The sequence below is a fragment of the Saccopteryx bilineata genome, chromosome 5 (assembly GCF_036850765.1).
Source record: "Saccopteryx bilineata isolate mSacBil1 chromosome 5, mSacBil1_pri_phased_curated, whole genome shotgun sequence".
In the NCBI taxonomy this organism is placed as follows: Eukaryota; Metazoa; Chordata; class Mammalia; order Chiroptera; family Emballonuridae; genus Saccopteryx; species Saccopteryx bilineata.
The window spans coordinates 39,569,449-39,585,762 of NC_089494.1; the positions used below are offsets into that span (position 1 = coordinate 39,569,449).

The following is a 16,314-nucleotide window of genomic DNA, read 5'->3' on the forward strand; positions in this document are numbered from 1 at the left end:
TTATAGGGGTGTATATCCTAGCTACTTAGGTTACTTTCTAGCTGGAACATAATTACACAGAGAAATATGAGAGATGTTTAAATCATGAACCTAAATAACTTCTCTAAATCTAATTTTGTTTGCTATGGTTTATATAAAGCTTACCCATTTATGTCTCATGTATGTTCTTTGTTCTCTTACAAGTCTAGTTGGCGGTACATTTTCTCTAAATAAAAAAAAACAAAGTACACACACACAAAAATGCCCTAAAATCCTTCTAGTATAATTTTCATATGTATGTGTTTGTGATTAATGAGGAAATATGATCAAGAAAACTCTTGAAAATCTTTATTTTACACTTGCCTTATTTTAGTAATCCACAATATTTTCCAAAATTATTTAAAGTTATTCCAATTAATTCTGTCATTAATACTAGAATTACTTCTATTAAGTCTGCTTCTCCAAGGAAGTAACAAATACAGTGTTTGGACCCAGGAAATAAAGGGGAAGAGATATAAGATTACACCACACACAACGAACTCAGTTCCATTAACTATAGAATATAGTGGTTCAGAGAATTTTCTCAGATCTGCTTAAATACATGAAAAACAGGCCCCTTTTTCTTAACAAAACATTAGGGTCTTAAGCAAATTTTTATATAAGTAGATTTAGCAACAGCTCCCGCACATTCAGTAGGTTACGAATCACCATTGGCTACCTTCCCTTTTAACTGACTGATCCTCTGGGGCAGGGGTCAGGAACCTATGGCTCGTGAGCCAGATGTGGCTCTTTTGATGGCTGCATCTGGCTCACAGACATCTTTAATAAAAAAATAATAACGTTAAAAATATAAAACATTCTCATGTATTACAATCCATTCATTTCCTACCGCTCATGTTCATGGTTGCAGGTGGCTGGAGCCAATCACAGCTGTCCTCCAGGACAACACCAAATTTTTATTGGATAATGTGTAACGTACATGGGTCCTTGTATGGCTCTCACGGAATTATATTTTAAAATATGTGGCGTTCGTGGCTCTCTCAACCAAAAAGTTTCCTGACCCCTGCTCTGGGGCAATGGATGCCCAGTTTCATTGCACACAATGAATATCTTGAGGTTTCTTCAAAGTACTGATTCCTGCTCTGCTCTTCCAGAGATTTTGACTCATCAGGTGTGAGTCAGGATGCAGGAATCTGAATTTTAGCAAGCGCCCCCACCAGGTGATACTAATATAGGTTCTACAAACACCACATGTGGAAAAATTCTATTTATGGTTATTTCCAGGGAAACTGAACAATTATAGCAATGCTCTGAACCATGCAGATCTCTTTGACTGTTGTCCCTTTCATTTGTTAGCTTGTTGCTTCCTTCCTTCCTTCAGTTGAAAGGCATTTACTGACTGCCCACTACGGAGATCAAGAACACTCATTTCCTGCCATAAGGCGTTGACAGTGCAGTGGGAAAAGACCAGCACATAAGATGCAATGCAATGCATTGGGGAAAGTGCTATGACAGAGGCGTGCATACTTTATAAACTGTTAAAGGAGAACGCAGAAAGAATGGTTAGTGCTTCCTGTGACTATGCATAATTAATCAACCTGGAAGTATCTTTGGGCAATGCATATGGAAATATCCTTTGGGAGATCTACACATTTAAACTATTCAGTAAGTTGCTCCATCCATTCCCTGGCTTCACTATTCCCTGAGACTATTATTATTATTATTATTTGTGTGTGTGGCAATAGGGAGGGGGTCCCAGGAATGGTCATCAGAAGCAGTAAACAAGTTGCCATATTTAGAGCTGAATTCAGCGGTAAGTTTCTAGTGTTGCCTGGGCCCCCGGATATGACCCTCTTCTTCCTCGGATAATTAGGATTAATTATAGTATAGTAAGCTATAATGTAATTGTAAGTAGTTATTTTTTTAAAAAAAACTAAATGAATTATTTTTTAAAACCATAAAGTAATATAAGCATGAAGTAGTTTAAGTTTTTTCAAACTCTTCCTTCCCCATAATATTTCATATATAAAAATCAGTGTGAAAATTCTTTAAAAGAGTAATTTTCTCCAATATGTGATTGTTAGATCCAAGAAAATGTTTTGGAATTGGTTTTTAAAATAATAAAAGAATATAAAGGAGACATGACCAGATATAGCAAACACATCCAAACATAATTTAAATTTGGGAATGTTTCAATGTCTATATTAATATTTCAAAAACCTCCATACAGTACCAGAGATAAAATAGACATTTAAAAAAGTGTATTCAAATCCCTCACTCTTCTATCAGTCAATCCAGAGGAGCTGAGAAAAGATGAGAACTTTTATGAGAAAGATGCCATGAGACAGATTGTGTCAGAGAATAAAAAAATAATGCTCACAAATTCTCTTTTGCTTTAAAGTCCTTCCTCCCGACATTTTCTTAGAAAATGGCATAAATATCAACACTGAGTTTAAACTCCCTTTTGGGTACAAATGGAATATAACTATAGTATGTCCTGAGATTGGATCACAGCGAGGCCTGGCTTTATTCTGGCTACACTCTGATGCCCTGGCTAGGATTTGGGATTTGGAGACTAACAGTAGGCTACAATTTGAATCAAAATGATCATTCTCTCTACCTAGGCAAAGTATACACCTTCATAGAGACCATTTGAGTGTTAAAACTTTGCAAATTTACCAGCATGTCAGGTAGGTTATGGAATCCCACTGCAAGCCAAGAGGAAACCTCTGACAGTGACTTTGAGATGGTAACTACATTGCGGGGGAGGGGTAGGTCTTTACCATGACTGTACCCAGCAGAGCACCAATCCTATTCAATGCTATGAGAATCGTTAACAAACTTCCAGATGAACGTGAAAATTTGGCATTACTTTCCTTTTTTAACATTTTAAAAAAATTTATTGATTGACTTTTAGAGAGACAGGAGATAGAGAGAAGGAATCATTTATTTGTTGTTCCACTTATTTATGCATTCATTGGTTGCTTCCCACATGTGCCCAGACCAGGGATTGAACCCCTAACATTGGCATTTCAGGACAATGCTCTAACCCAGTGGTCCCCAACCCCCAGACCGGTACCAGTCCGTGGGTCATTTGGTACCGGTCCGCAGAGAAAGAATAAATAACTTACATTATTTCCGTTTTATTTATATTTAAGTCTGAACAATGTTTTATTTTTTTTAAATGACCAGATTCCCTCTGTTACATCCATCTAAGACCCACTCTTGACGCTTGTCTTGGTCACGTGATACATTTATCCATCCCACCCTAAGGCCGGTTCGTGAAAATATTTTCTGACATTAAACCGGTCCGTGGCCCAAAAAAGGTTGGGGACCACTGCTCTAACCCACTGAGCTAACCAGTCAGGGCCTGGCATTAGTTTTTAACCCAATCTCCTTAGACATCAAACATGTACACTGCAGCCCTCTCTGGATGGGAAAGAGTATGAGTGTCAGACATGCTTGGAGATTATAGTGATGGCACCAGCTGAGAACGTATCCACTGGTGACTATGGCTTTGGAACCACTTAAATGGCAATTTTCTTAGAGACACCAGAAGAATTTAACATTTATAATGTGCCAGAGATAAAAGAAAAAGACACCAGCACATTACAGGGCAGAAAAAGCAACAGATGCTACCAAGAGCCAATGACAAGTCTACAAAATCTGGCTTTAGGGATATTTGTGCTTTTCCACAATTTACTGCCTCTAAAAGCCAAAATCTCTTCTTTTGTCTAATTACTTCTCCATAACTTTTGCCCTTTGTTAAAATAGTATATAAGCTCCTGAGGTTAACCATTTCTTTGAGTCTTCATTTTATTTCCATGAAGGTTTCCATGCACACAGAAATTAAAATTTTACATCTAATGAAATTTGTATGCCTTTTCTTCTGTTAATCTTTCATTTGTCAGTTTGATTTGCAGGCCCTATATCCAATCCTCGGAAGATAGAGGAAAGTTATTTCCTCCTCTGCATGTCTTCAAAGGTGTAGTCAGGATTCTGCTTCATTGGCCATCTGTCTGGTACTTTCCCTCATATATCTCCATGGCTCAACCCTCTCCTTTGATGCTTTTCCTGTTTGCTTGCTTGCATGTCACCTTCTCCATGAAATCTACCCTGACTGCCCATTCAAATCTGCAACTGCTCTAGCATTCCTGGACCAACCTAGTTTCCTTAATTTCTTTTCTAACCCTATCACCACATAACATACTATACAATCTATGTACATTTCTTGTATACTGTCTGGCTTTCTCTGTAGTCTGTTAACTCTAAGAGGTCAAGACTTTTATCTGTTGTGTGCTCTAATGTATCTCAAGTGACTAGAACAATACCTGGCATATAGTAGATGCTCAGATTTGGCTGAAAGAGATCCTAAATTTTTTTAAAAATTATATAACATTAACTGAATATAAGTATATTTTTAAAATACTCAAAAGAGAATTTTTTTTTTTTTCTGAAGCTGGAAACGGGGAGAAACAGTCAGACAGACTCCCGCATGCGCCCGACCGGGATCCACCCGGCACGCCCACCAGGGGGCAATGCTCTGCCCCTCCGGGGCGTCGCTCTGCCGTGACCAGAGCCTCTCTAGCGCCTGGGGCAGAGGCCAAGGAGCCATCCCCAGCGCCCGGGCCATCTTTGCTCCAATGGAGCCTTGGCTGCAGGAGGGGAAGAGAGAGACAGAGAGGAAGGAGGGGGTGGGTGGAGAAGCAAATGGGCGCTTCTCCTATGTGCCCTGGCCGGGAATCGAACCGGGTCCCCCGCACGCCAGGCTGACGCTCTACCGCTGAACCAACCGGCCAGGGCCTCAAAAGCGAAAATTTATACCAAAGAATGAGTAAAACATTTTTGAAGAGATCTCTATCTTGTTCAGAATAAAGAAAAACATGGGCAGTATTGCAAATTCCATAGTAAGCTTCATTAGACTAATTTAACCAAAGCTGTATATTAAAACTCTCAGTCTTTATACCAAGAATTTCTAGTTATCTTAATCAATCACAATGCTGTGCTGAGCTGACATATAACTTTGCTTATATCTTATAGTTGGTTACAGCAATGCACGAAGAGATGAGTAGGCTTACCTAAGATGACATGACCAGTTTCAGGTAAGGGCCTTTGAAACATTTTAAACAAATTCTTTCCAGACAAAGACTTTCAGAGCATTTATAAATTAAGATTTATTTTCCCCCAACTGAATGTTTTCCTATGCATAATATAGGAAACACAAAATTCTTCAATAATACCTCAAGTGGATAAATTACTGAAGGCTTACTTATATCAAATAAGAAATGTTTTATTTGGCTATTGTAAAAATTGAGAATAAATATTGTAAAAATAGAACATGCAATTTGTAGTGGATTTATCCAATTTCTATGATAAATGATTGGTAGGAATCAGGTGCTCTTTATAAAATTTGGGACTTAAAAGTTTTCAGTCTCTTTGAAGTACACATTACTATCAGTACATAATTTTCCTCATTTAGTTTGCATGGCAATTTTCCTCCAGCAATTACACTTTTATGATGAGAATGTAAGCCCAAGATCTTTTAAAGGGTCAAGGACGGCCAGGACTTGGCAGCTTGGGAAACACCTTAGCAGAAGAGCCAACATTAGTCCCAACAGCAATAGTCTATAACAATGACACTAAAATGCTTCAATGCTGTTTTGTGCCCCAAGGCTGACAGGTTAGAACAAGACTTCCTATTGCTAAAATACTTTCATGAGAAAGCCTAAAGGATCTTTTTCTAAAGGTCCATAATTTGGGGCAAGGCGATGACAGGCTAACAAGAGAAGGAACAGTTTAAGGCCTAAAGACAGAAAGAAAACCAATTTTAGAACTGATGGGGAAAATGAAACTTATTAAAAATTATTCAAGCCCTGGCTGGTTGACTCAGAGGTAGAGTGTCGGCCTGGCTTGTGGAAGTCCTGGGTTCGATTCCTGGTCAGGGCACACAGGATAAGCACTCATCTGCTTCTCCACCCCTCTCCCTCTCCTTTCTCTCTGTCTCTCTCTTCCCCTCCCGTAGCCAAGGCTCTACTGAAGTAAAGTTGGCCCAGGCGCTGAGGACAGCTCCTTGGCCTTCACCTCAGGCGCTAGAATGACTCTGGTGGAAACAGAGCAACACCCCAGATGGGCAGAGGATTGCCCCTGGTGGGCATGCCAGGTGGATCCCATGAGGGAGTCTGTCTGACTGCCTCCCCACTTCTAACTTCGAGGGAAAAAAAAAATTCATTTAACAAATATTTATTGAGCATCCCCTATCTGTGAAGAAATATTCTAAGTGACAGGGATTTCAGGTGGAATAAGAGACTCAAAATCCTTGTCCTTGGTGGAGGTTCTGGTCCAGTGGGGGAACTGATCAATAAGCATATAAAATAATGTATATGATATAGTCAATATACTGTAATGTCAGGTAGAGATAACAGGGCTTGAAGAAAGCCCGTCTTGGGGTAGGGGGTGTAGGGGAGGTTGGTGGGAGAGTACTTACTCTTGGTTATGGAAACATCTGAACAGGGACCTGAATGAAGTGAGAGCATTTTCCTCAGGGAAACTTGGGAAAAGGCAAAAAACAAAAATGCAGAGACCTGAAACAGAACAAGCCTCCGTATTCTGAAGAGCAACCAGTGACACAGCGGGAGCAGAGTAAGCGAGGCAGAGTGGGGGAAGGTGAGACCAGAAATGGGCAGGGCCACCTCGAAGACCTTAATAATGACAGCAAACACCACACAGCCTACTATGTGCCAGGCACCGTTCTGCTGTTTTGCTGTTATTAACTCATGGAAATGCTAACAATCCTTCCAGATGCTATTATCAGATTTTTTTTTTTTTTTTTTTTTTTTTTTTTTTACAGAGGCAGAGATAGACAGGGACAGACAGACAGGAACGGAGAGAGATGAGAAGCATCAATCATCAGTTTCTCGTTTCTCGTTGCGCGTTGCGACTTCTTAGTTGTTCATTGATTGCTTTCTCACATGTGCCTTGACCGCGGGCCTTCAGCAGACAGAGTAACCCCCTGCTGGAGCCAGCGACTTTGGGTCTAAGCTGGTGAGCTCTTTGCTCAAGCCAGATGAGCCCGCACTCAAGCTGGCGACCTCGGGGTCTCGAACCTCGGTCCTTCCACATCCCAGTCCAATGCTCTATCCACTGCGCCACCACCTGGTCAGGCTATTATCAGATTTTTAATAATGGGGAAACTGCAGCACATAGAAATTAGGAAATTTCTAATGCCGAAACTGAGGCATGCAGAGTGAACACAGGCTGTCTTGCTCCAGAGCCCACGCCCCTACACCACACGGTACAGCACACTGCCAACCGTGGAGCGGAGTTTGCATTGCTCTGATGATCACAGAAAGTCACTGAGCATGTAAAGCAGGGAAGTGATACGATCCGTTTTTTTCTTCTTCTAATAATTCTTGCAGCTGCCTGCAGAGACTACAAGGACAAGAAAGGACGCCTCACAATGCTTCATGCCCAGGCCCAGCACCAATGTGGGAGCATAACCTGAACATGACCCTCTTCTCCTATCCATCTTTCCTGTGCAGACAGAGCTGCGGCAGCTATAAATATCCACCCTGAGCGCAAGAGGCGGGCACTGATTCCAGACTCTCCCGGCCAATGATGCTGAGAGGTGACTCATCCACCTCCCAGCTCGGTCCAATCAAACCATCATCCTGTAGGTCCACCACGCTCTTCTCCCACTCTTGAGTCAAACAACTCCTGAGAGTCTGACTTTCCCACACTCAACTGTAATCAGTCAAAATGCACTGCTTACAAAAATTAGGGGATATTTCAAAATGAATATAAAGCAATAAAATATCCCCTAATTTTTTGTGAGCAGTGTGTATAATGGTCCAATTCTCCATTCCTTATAATTCTATGAAACACTTAATGAAACATATTTACTACATCACTGGCATTAGTCCATACAGGCTCTTTAATCATCAGTAGAAGTCTGCTTTCTGTGTGAAGGCATATATCATGTATTATAGATGCTATGAAATTAAGGCACCGCTTAGTAATGATATTGCCAGCCTGCGTCCACTAGGTGACCGTAAGATCCCAGAACTTCAAGAAACAGCAGACCTCAGTTTAAACTTTATTTCTCCTATTTATGGGATTTATGACCTTGGAGGGGTCTTAAAACTGCAGAGGCTCCATTTCTTTATTCTATAAAATGATAACAGCACCTAGCTCAGAAAGTTGTGAGGAATACCTGGTACAGTATTTAAACCTGGAATATATTAACAGTTAACCATGAGGGTTCTGGAAATTTTTCAATCCATTTCATCCTCCTTTCAAAGGGAGCTATCTACATTTTTAAAATACTGTACTCAAAAGCACAATTCCTTAACTTTATTTTGCTAATTTTTACTTTGTAAATTTATTTAAAGTAATTTATTTGATTCTAATTTCTTATAAATATAGATAAATTAAAATAAAAAATACTTATTTATATCTTTTTGGAGACTGTTTCTTAAGCAAAAGATGCTAAATGGGCTCTGGCCAGTTGGTTCAGTGGTAGAGCATCGGCCTGGTGTGTGGAAGTCCTGGGTTCAATTCCCAGCCAGGGCACACAGGAGAAGCACCCATCTGCTTCTCCAACCCTCCCTCTCTCCTTCCTCTCTGTCTCTCTCTTCCCCTCTCACAGCCAAGGATCCACTGGAGCAAAGTTGGACCAGGCACTGAGGACGGCTCCATGGCCTCCACCTCAGGTGCTAGAATGGCTCTGGTTGCAACGGAGCAACAGCCCAGATGGGCAGAGCATCGCCCCTTGGTGGGCATGCCGGGTGGATCCCTGTCGGGTGCATTCAGGAGTCTGTCTGACTGCCTCCCCACTTCTAACTTCAGAAAAAAAAAAAAAATAGATGCTAAATGGCCAGACAACAAAAGTGCAGGCTGTGTACAGTACAAGCTGGTGATGCCATTACACACATAGCACAGCACAGTCTCTCAGACACAGTATCTCCACACTGCCCTGATCTTGGATGGAAGATTACTCAACACTTAAAATTCTGTCAATGAGCTGTAAGCCTGGCTTAATAAACACTTAGGCAGGGGTGCCCTCACCTTCTCATTCAATAAAGCTGGGACTTTGGATACAGTGTTTAACTAGGGAAACTGTCTTAGCACTGTAGTGTAAAAAGTTTCCAGGAAAGACAATGTGCTGATTACATAGCCTCTTTCCTTCCCTTAAATTATTTTTTTAATATACTATGCATGCACTCAGCTCTCACTCAGAGATAAGCCCTTTCAATACTAAGTGAAGTGTAAGCAACCTCTAGACCCCTCAGAATGTTACTTTTACATTACACACAACAGCTGCAGATTCTGAGAAATGTACAATCATTATAAAATATAATGTTTAGCACAAAAACATCCCTTGGGTAGGGCTAAATTACTCCTGTGATCTTAGCTCATACTATATGGCTCAAGAAATGCAATAGCTAACTTTGCTGGAGTTAATCCAATTAGGTCTGAAAATATTCATTAGAAGTAGGTGGGGGCAACTTTTCTGGAACAGTCATTGTTACTGACCCTAAAGAATAATTTTGCAGATGTGCTGCTCCCTATGGGTCCTCCCCAAAGCAGCTTAATCAGAATATAAATGACCTTCCCAGAGATTAGATTGCTCACCTGAATCTTTACTAAATAATAAAACTTATTTTTCATTAAACTAAGCATGTATCAGTGTTGCTCAATGAGGGTGCTGCTGGCATTCTAGCAGGTAATTCTTTGTGAAGGTCTGTCCAATGCGTTATAGGAACGTTGCCATTCCTGGTTCTAAGGCCCTATGTGCCAGTTGAATCCTACAGGACAATTTTAAAAAATTACATTCCCAATCCCCTTGAGAACCACTGATTGGTATTTTATAGCCAAAAAAAATTTCATTTGGAAAATTATTTGTAAAGAATTAGAATAGAACTGAAAATTTGTCTTTCATTCATTCCAGTTTTTAAACAATTAATTAAACCAGATTCAGAAGGCCTACAGAAAACTGGGCCAGTTTGCCACAGTGGCCACAAGACAACCTTTTTCAAAAGACACAGTTTTATTCTCAAGTTAAAGTCTTGTTGTAAGACTGTTGCTAAATCAACAGCCTCTAGAATGTGACTATTTATGAATACTTGTTCATATAAACATTACATTACAATACATTTCTTCTAATATCTCATTCCCTAAGAAGAGTTTTAAAACCCATCAAAAACATTTTTCTGGAGGTGGATAACCTGTCATGAAATCTATTTAGACACAATCAAATGCCATTTTCGAAAGCATTCTTGTAGAATCTGTGCTGAACATCACAGTAAAGTTATTCATTTAAAAGCAGTGGGACTCTAGAAACTCACAATGAGAAGCCTGCATAATTATTTGTTCAACTTTTATGTCTTTAATCCCAGAACTGATCTTCTGTGTTGAATTGTCAAGTGATTAAATGTGATCAATGCAATGCATAGTAAGTTAATAACTGTCCCTAACCAAGCTGAGAGAAGACCGCATTTAAGAACACTAGAAAGAGAAAGGCAAAGAGAACTGTAAATCCCAAACGGTTAGACCCTGAAATCAGGTGACAGTGTAATTCATTGCACAGCACTTTCTATTACCTTACCTCGCATAATCCCAGAGAGTTTCTTTCTCCCTTTGCCAGAGTGGACTCCATCATTTCAAATGATACGAAGAAACATGTTTCATTCTCCTTAAAATCATGTACCTGGCCTGCCCACTGGCCATTTCACTGACAAGAGTGGCCAACGTGGGTCTGGAGTCCTAACGTGGCTTTGAGAGCTGGGCTGGTCCACTTCACTGACGCTCCTGCTTCTCTTCCTCTTCCCCCAAAGTTCTAGAAATAAAATACTAGGTGGGATTCGAGGAGACCTCTCTCAGGAGCCTCCAGCCCCGCCAAGAACAACACTAAGGGCCACTCCTGCTTTTCATTAAGACTTATCATTGCTCAGGCATCCTAAGTGAAAAAAACATAACATATCAGCGTCCCTTCAGCGGAGGCAGTTGTGACCACACCCCTGTAAAGGGTACAGGATGCAATCGCCCCATCCTCCCCTCAGCTTCCTTCCTGTGCTTTTCCATGGGAGAATTCCAAAGAATGAGTTATGTGTATACACATACACACACACACACAGAGTGGACTGATGTCAACAAGCTGACTGTTATCACACAGAGGAGAACTTTCTGTTTGATTACTCAGAATGGAGTGGTCGCTATCATGGAACGCTAATTTCCTGGGTCCATTAATCAGATATAACATTCATTCACTTTACTGGGATAAGCATACAGTACCCTAACCAATCCTGAATAGTTTGCGGACTTGTGATTTCAAACCATAAAAAAAGGAATGAAACTCTTTCAAACACCACTTGGCTTTAATGAAAAACCAAAATTGTGGTTATCAATCCAGAAGTTATTTTTAGATCTGACTTTTCATGCATAAATAAATACAGTCATCAATCTCGCTGGTGCTCTTGGCTTATGTTGGGAAGAGGTTGGTTATCCCCGGTTCAAATGAATTGTTCATTAACGGGGAAAGGGGCCGCCTGACGCTGTTGACTCACCCAGGGTGGTCACAGCCACGTTTAAGTGCTGGTTGATGGGCGCGTGCAATGACAGGCTGGTTGATGGGCACGTGCAACCACAGGCTGCAAGACCCTATCTTTCTAGCAAACTTCCAGGAAAGCAAGAGGAGATATCCTCATCTGTCATATGCTTCTGCTGTAGAAAGGCAGACCGGACCTGAGCTTCACACTACATTTGGTGACTGCAATTTTTTCCCTTCTATCTCCTCAACCCAGACACAGTTGGACATGAAGCTACAAGGGACCACAGAGCTTCGGGCTGCTTCTGGAATAGACTGAGTGAACACAGCCAGCCTGGAACTCCAGAGTCACCACCCTGACCAGGCCCCTTTCGGACATGCAAACCCAACTGAGTCTCAGAACAAAACACTGCTGATCTTTGGGTGTGTCCCAGCAAATAACAATAAGAGCAAGCATGTACAAAATGCCTACTAAGTACCAGGGACACGTAATAGATGCTTTAATCTCTAATGAGTCTCACTGTGCTATAAGGCTGAGGTCTGTAGTGCTATTGGGCCCATGTTACAGAAGAGGAAACTGAGGCTTACAGAAAGGAAGTGACAACAGTCAGGATTTTAAATTAGATCTTGCCTGACCTATGTTGGTGCAGTGGGTAAAGCATCGACCTGGAAACGCTGAGGTTGCCGGTTCAAAACCCTGGGCTTGCCTAGTCAAGGCACATATGGGAGTTGATGCTTTCTGCTCCTCCCCCTTCTCTCTCTGTCTCTCTCTCTCTCCTCTCTCTAAAATGAATAAAATAAATAAATAAAATTAGATCTGAACAAGACTCAAGCCCACACTCATTTATAACAAGCTGCCTCCCTAAAATAATGCTGTGAAAATGCCAGCGACCTCACTAATTCACAGGTTGTTCAATGAGCCCACAGTGGCCTCATTCACATTAGAAGATTAGGAAAAATAAATCTAGAAAGCACAATTCGTTGGCATCAAAGATGACTACAGCCTATGAACAATAGACTTCTCAACAATCTCAGCTTCTCTGTTTTCATCCTCAAAGAAAGTGTATAATCTGAACTCTTGCCTACCTCCTAACTGTGGACCATCAGACTCTCCTTGTAGAGAAACTCACACACTCCGGTCCCAGTGCAGCCATTACTGCCACTCACCGCGATGTCTCTGGACCCCACCTGATACCACTCCGGCCCTCCAACCCATGATTCTTTGCCTTCCAGATACTGTAACATTTTCCAGATACACCACTTTAGCTGAGCTCTAGGTCCTGGCCCACTCACATGTCACTGATGTTTATGTATGATGAACAGGCTATTTTCCCGTGTAAAGAAAACCTGCTTCCCCACAGCATAAGCCATTGTCATAATGGAATGAGATTTCCCAGTTGATCAAGAAAGGAACTTACAGACTGAAGGGAGGTTAGATATATGTTGGAGCTTAGACTTAAGGCCATCATACTCACATATCCTCTCATGGGGATGGTATTTCTTAAACACAGGCCATTCAGCCAGTACCTTCTCGATCCCAGTCAACTATCGGCTTGAGAAGGTACTAGTGCCAGAGAAGCATAGTGTCAAACCTCAAAATTTACACATGCTATTTTCCCTCTTTCCAAAACCACACCTCTCTGGGGAAAAAAGTCCAAAATAGAAAAACAATGATTACAAACAATATAGGGAAGCACAATAATACTAATGTTGCATTCACATAACACCTTAGCATTTTCACTTCCTATGGTATTAGGCGCTGGGAGGTCATTGTGAGCAAGACAAACATAGCCTCTGCTCTTTCTTGCACAGAGCTTCTATTTTAGAGAGAGAGAGAGAGAAAAAAAAACAACACTGAATAACAGATATAAAATAAACTCTTTAGTTACTGTTTTGACACATGTTACAAAGAAGAAGAGTCTGTTGTAAAGGAACAGTCGAGCTGCCGGCATGACCCAGGTCAGAGAATCAGAGAAAGCTCCCTCAGGGAATCAGAGTGTGAACCGAACTGGGAAGGGTGACTGGGAGTTGAGCAGAAGAGGAGGGAAGAGGAAAGGGTAATATTCCATACAGAGGAGCTGTGCAGAGGACGCATGCTGGGAGGCAGTACGGTACTTCCAAAGACTGAAGGAAGGCCAGTGGGACGAGAGCACGGAGGAAATGGAGAGATGAGGCCAGTAAAGAACAGACTAGAAGTTTTAAGCTGCTGTGGATAGGGAGAGAATGGAGGCTTAAAAATAGGGAATGAAAAATTTCCCCATTCCCATAAGGTCTCCTCTGAAAGCCCAATTGATTATCACAGTTCTTAACATTCTAAGCTATCGATCTAGCAAGGATGCTTGGGAGTAGAACTGTGATCTGTGGACGCTGAAAAGATTAATCATAGAAAATTAAAGAGATCACTTAACTTAAGTAGCTTATTCCCAAGGCTCACAGAATACTTACTAAGAGCAAAGCAGAGAAGAGCAAAGACATATTCTTAGATTATACTACAAATGGACAATGAAAAAATGCAACAGTTTATGCTGGTACCAAAAAACACAAAGAAGAATCAAGGTCAGCACATCAGGGAGGAACAACCCTTTTCCTGAAAAGCCCACCATAAATTTCCTTTGTGTTTATGCATTTTGCATGCCTCTAAGTCTGACATCACTCACATGCATTATTTAGGTTTTGTGGCAAGTGTCTGCTTATCTGCCCCAATTTTTATTGGCTGCTTTTTCCGCTGATATTGTGTTCATAGAGAGGCCAGATGAATGCTTATTTCATTACCACTGTGTTTTCAGATTCCTCAAAACTTCCAACGGAAATATACATCAGTTTGTGTGTAAATTAGAAAGCAATTTTGAAAATATGTCAAAAATGAGACAGCTGCTACAAGATCAAGGGGAGGACCTCAATTAAGACCAAATAGACACATGCACAGGGAATATGTGTTTGTTTTTTAAAAAAACTGGCTTAGAATGTGTGGGCAATCAAATTTAATAAAAATAATAATAGTTATCATCTATTACCTATTAAAAACTTACTACATTCCAGGCACTGGAAGTATGTATTCACATCCCCTCCCTTAATCCTCAGGGTAACCTTCTGGCACAGTTATTACAATCCCCGCTTCACAAATTAAGAAATCTGAAGGACAGAAAGATTGAATAACTTGCTCGCATAAGATACCATAGCAAGAAACTAGCTGAATTTCAAATTTCTGTATGAGTTAGCTTGTCCACACATTCCCCGCTGCTATACAACTTCCCCCAACAATAGCTAACTACCATTCACCAAGAGCCAAGACCGTGTTTAGTATTTCAGAATCATGAATGAATAGAATTCTCACAACAACTTGGAAGGGTGTTATTATCCCCAAGACAAGGAAACAGTTTGGTGAGGTCTAGTAACTTGGCCACAGGCACACAGTGTCAAGGTTGAAAACTGCAGAGGAAGTTTTTCCAGGAGTCAGCACAACTTGACAACAACAACATTTTTGTGGTTCAGTAAAAGTAAATATGGACATTTACTTTCTTAGGGTTTTGCAGTTTTATCCGGGAAGTTTTCATTATCCTTTGGAGGAAAGACCCCAAAGGACTGATTATCTCATTTCCAGTGGATTAGAAAATCCTTTTATTGATGTTCATTCTAGCCAAAATATTGGGATTGTGATTCATTGATTCCACACATAAGAATAAATGACCATCACTTTTTAAAATTTTCTAACACACCAATACACACAAGCAGATGTAAGGTGCCAATCTCTGCAGGGCACACGTGAGTAAGAATAAATGTGGTTCCTCTCCTTCCAGTAATTTCCACTCCAGAATCAAAGACATAGCTACACAGTGTCTCCTTTCTTTGACTAATATGTATGTTGAAGCTCTAAGAATATAATGTTTTTCTTGATGGGTGAATTTCATATTAACATGTAAGAATGCAATATTTTTCCTTATCAGTAAGTTCTGTATTAACCCTATATTAATATAAAGACAAGTGCTTTACAGTGAAATATTAAGGTGGTTTATATACAATCATACCTCCCTCATTCAATTCATAACTTTAATTGCATGGTTAATGGGTTCTGTGGCAATACTAAATTTTACTACAAATAAAAGTACATTATTGTAAAGCAGAGTGAATTTAAGAATAGGTTTTAAACATGTAAACCCTGAAAATAAAATGCAATCAATAGAGGAGGATGTAAAATTCTTTTATTTGTGTGAGTGTGGTCTTTGTTTCTGTCTGTAAAATAAGAACATTACCTTTTTCCAGTAACACATACGGCTGAGATAGCAACGACTGTATATCCTGGAGACTCTGCTGAATGCACAGATGCAGAGACTTCAATACTGTCACATGAGTGAACACGTTCAGCGTCGGCATTTAGGATATACTCCAGTAGTGCACGATGCAGGATCAAATACACAGATTCCCAACCCTGAAGAACTGGTGCTCAAATTCTATTGTGTATTCGAATCATGTGGGGAGACTCGTGTTTAAAATTCAGACCCCACAGAGCAAACCACAGCAACTCTGATTCTATAGGGTCTTAAGAGTCAGCACTTTTAAACAATTACCCCAGCTAATTCTGATACAGGTGGTCCTTATACCATACTTTAAGAGACACGGGCCTTCTCAAAATCTAATAGGCCATACATTAACGTACATGTATGCGAATGTCACATTTTATTTTGCAAGTTTGTTTTATTTGAGAACTCAAAAAGAGAGAGAGACAGACAGAGAGACAGCTTTGTATCTTTGCAGTGTTCGCTCCCCTAACAATTCTCATTTCCAATTCATTAAAA

The 16,314-nt window shown here is 40.5% G+C and overlaps 1 protein-coding gene across 7 annotated transcripts in view; it reads right to left on the bottom strand.

The window, feature by feature from the left end:
* Positions 1–16,314, bottom strand: part of HECW2 (HECT, C2 and WW domain containing E3 ubiquitin protein ligase 2) — a 438,960-nt gene that overhangs the window by 173,368 nt on the left and 249,278 nt on the right. Inside the window, exon 1 of one of the 7 annotated variants that reach the window (XM_066232565.1) lies at positions 10,583–10,893. The exons of the other annotated variants lie outside the window; for them this stretch is intronic. Coding sequence (XP_066088662.1) covers positions 10,583–10,589 — 7 coding nt within the window. The 5' untranslated portion in view covers positions 10,590–10,893. Of the gene's footprint in view, positions 1–10,582; positions 10,894–16,314 lie in introns of those variants that run through there. 7 annotated transcript variants of the gene reach the window in all.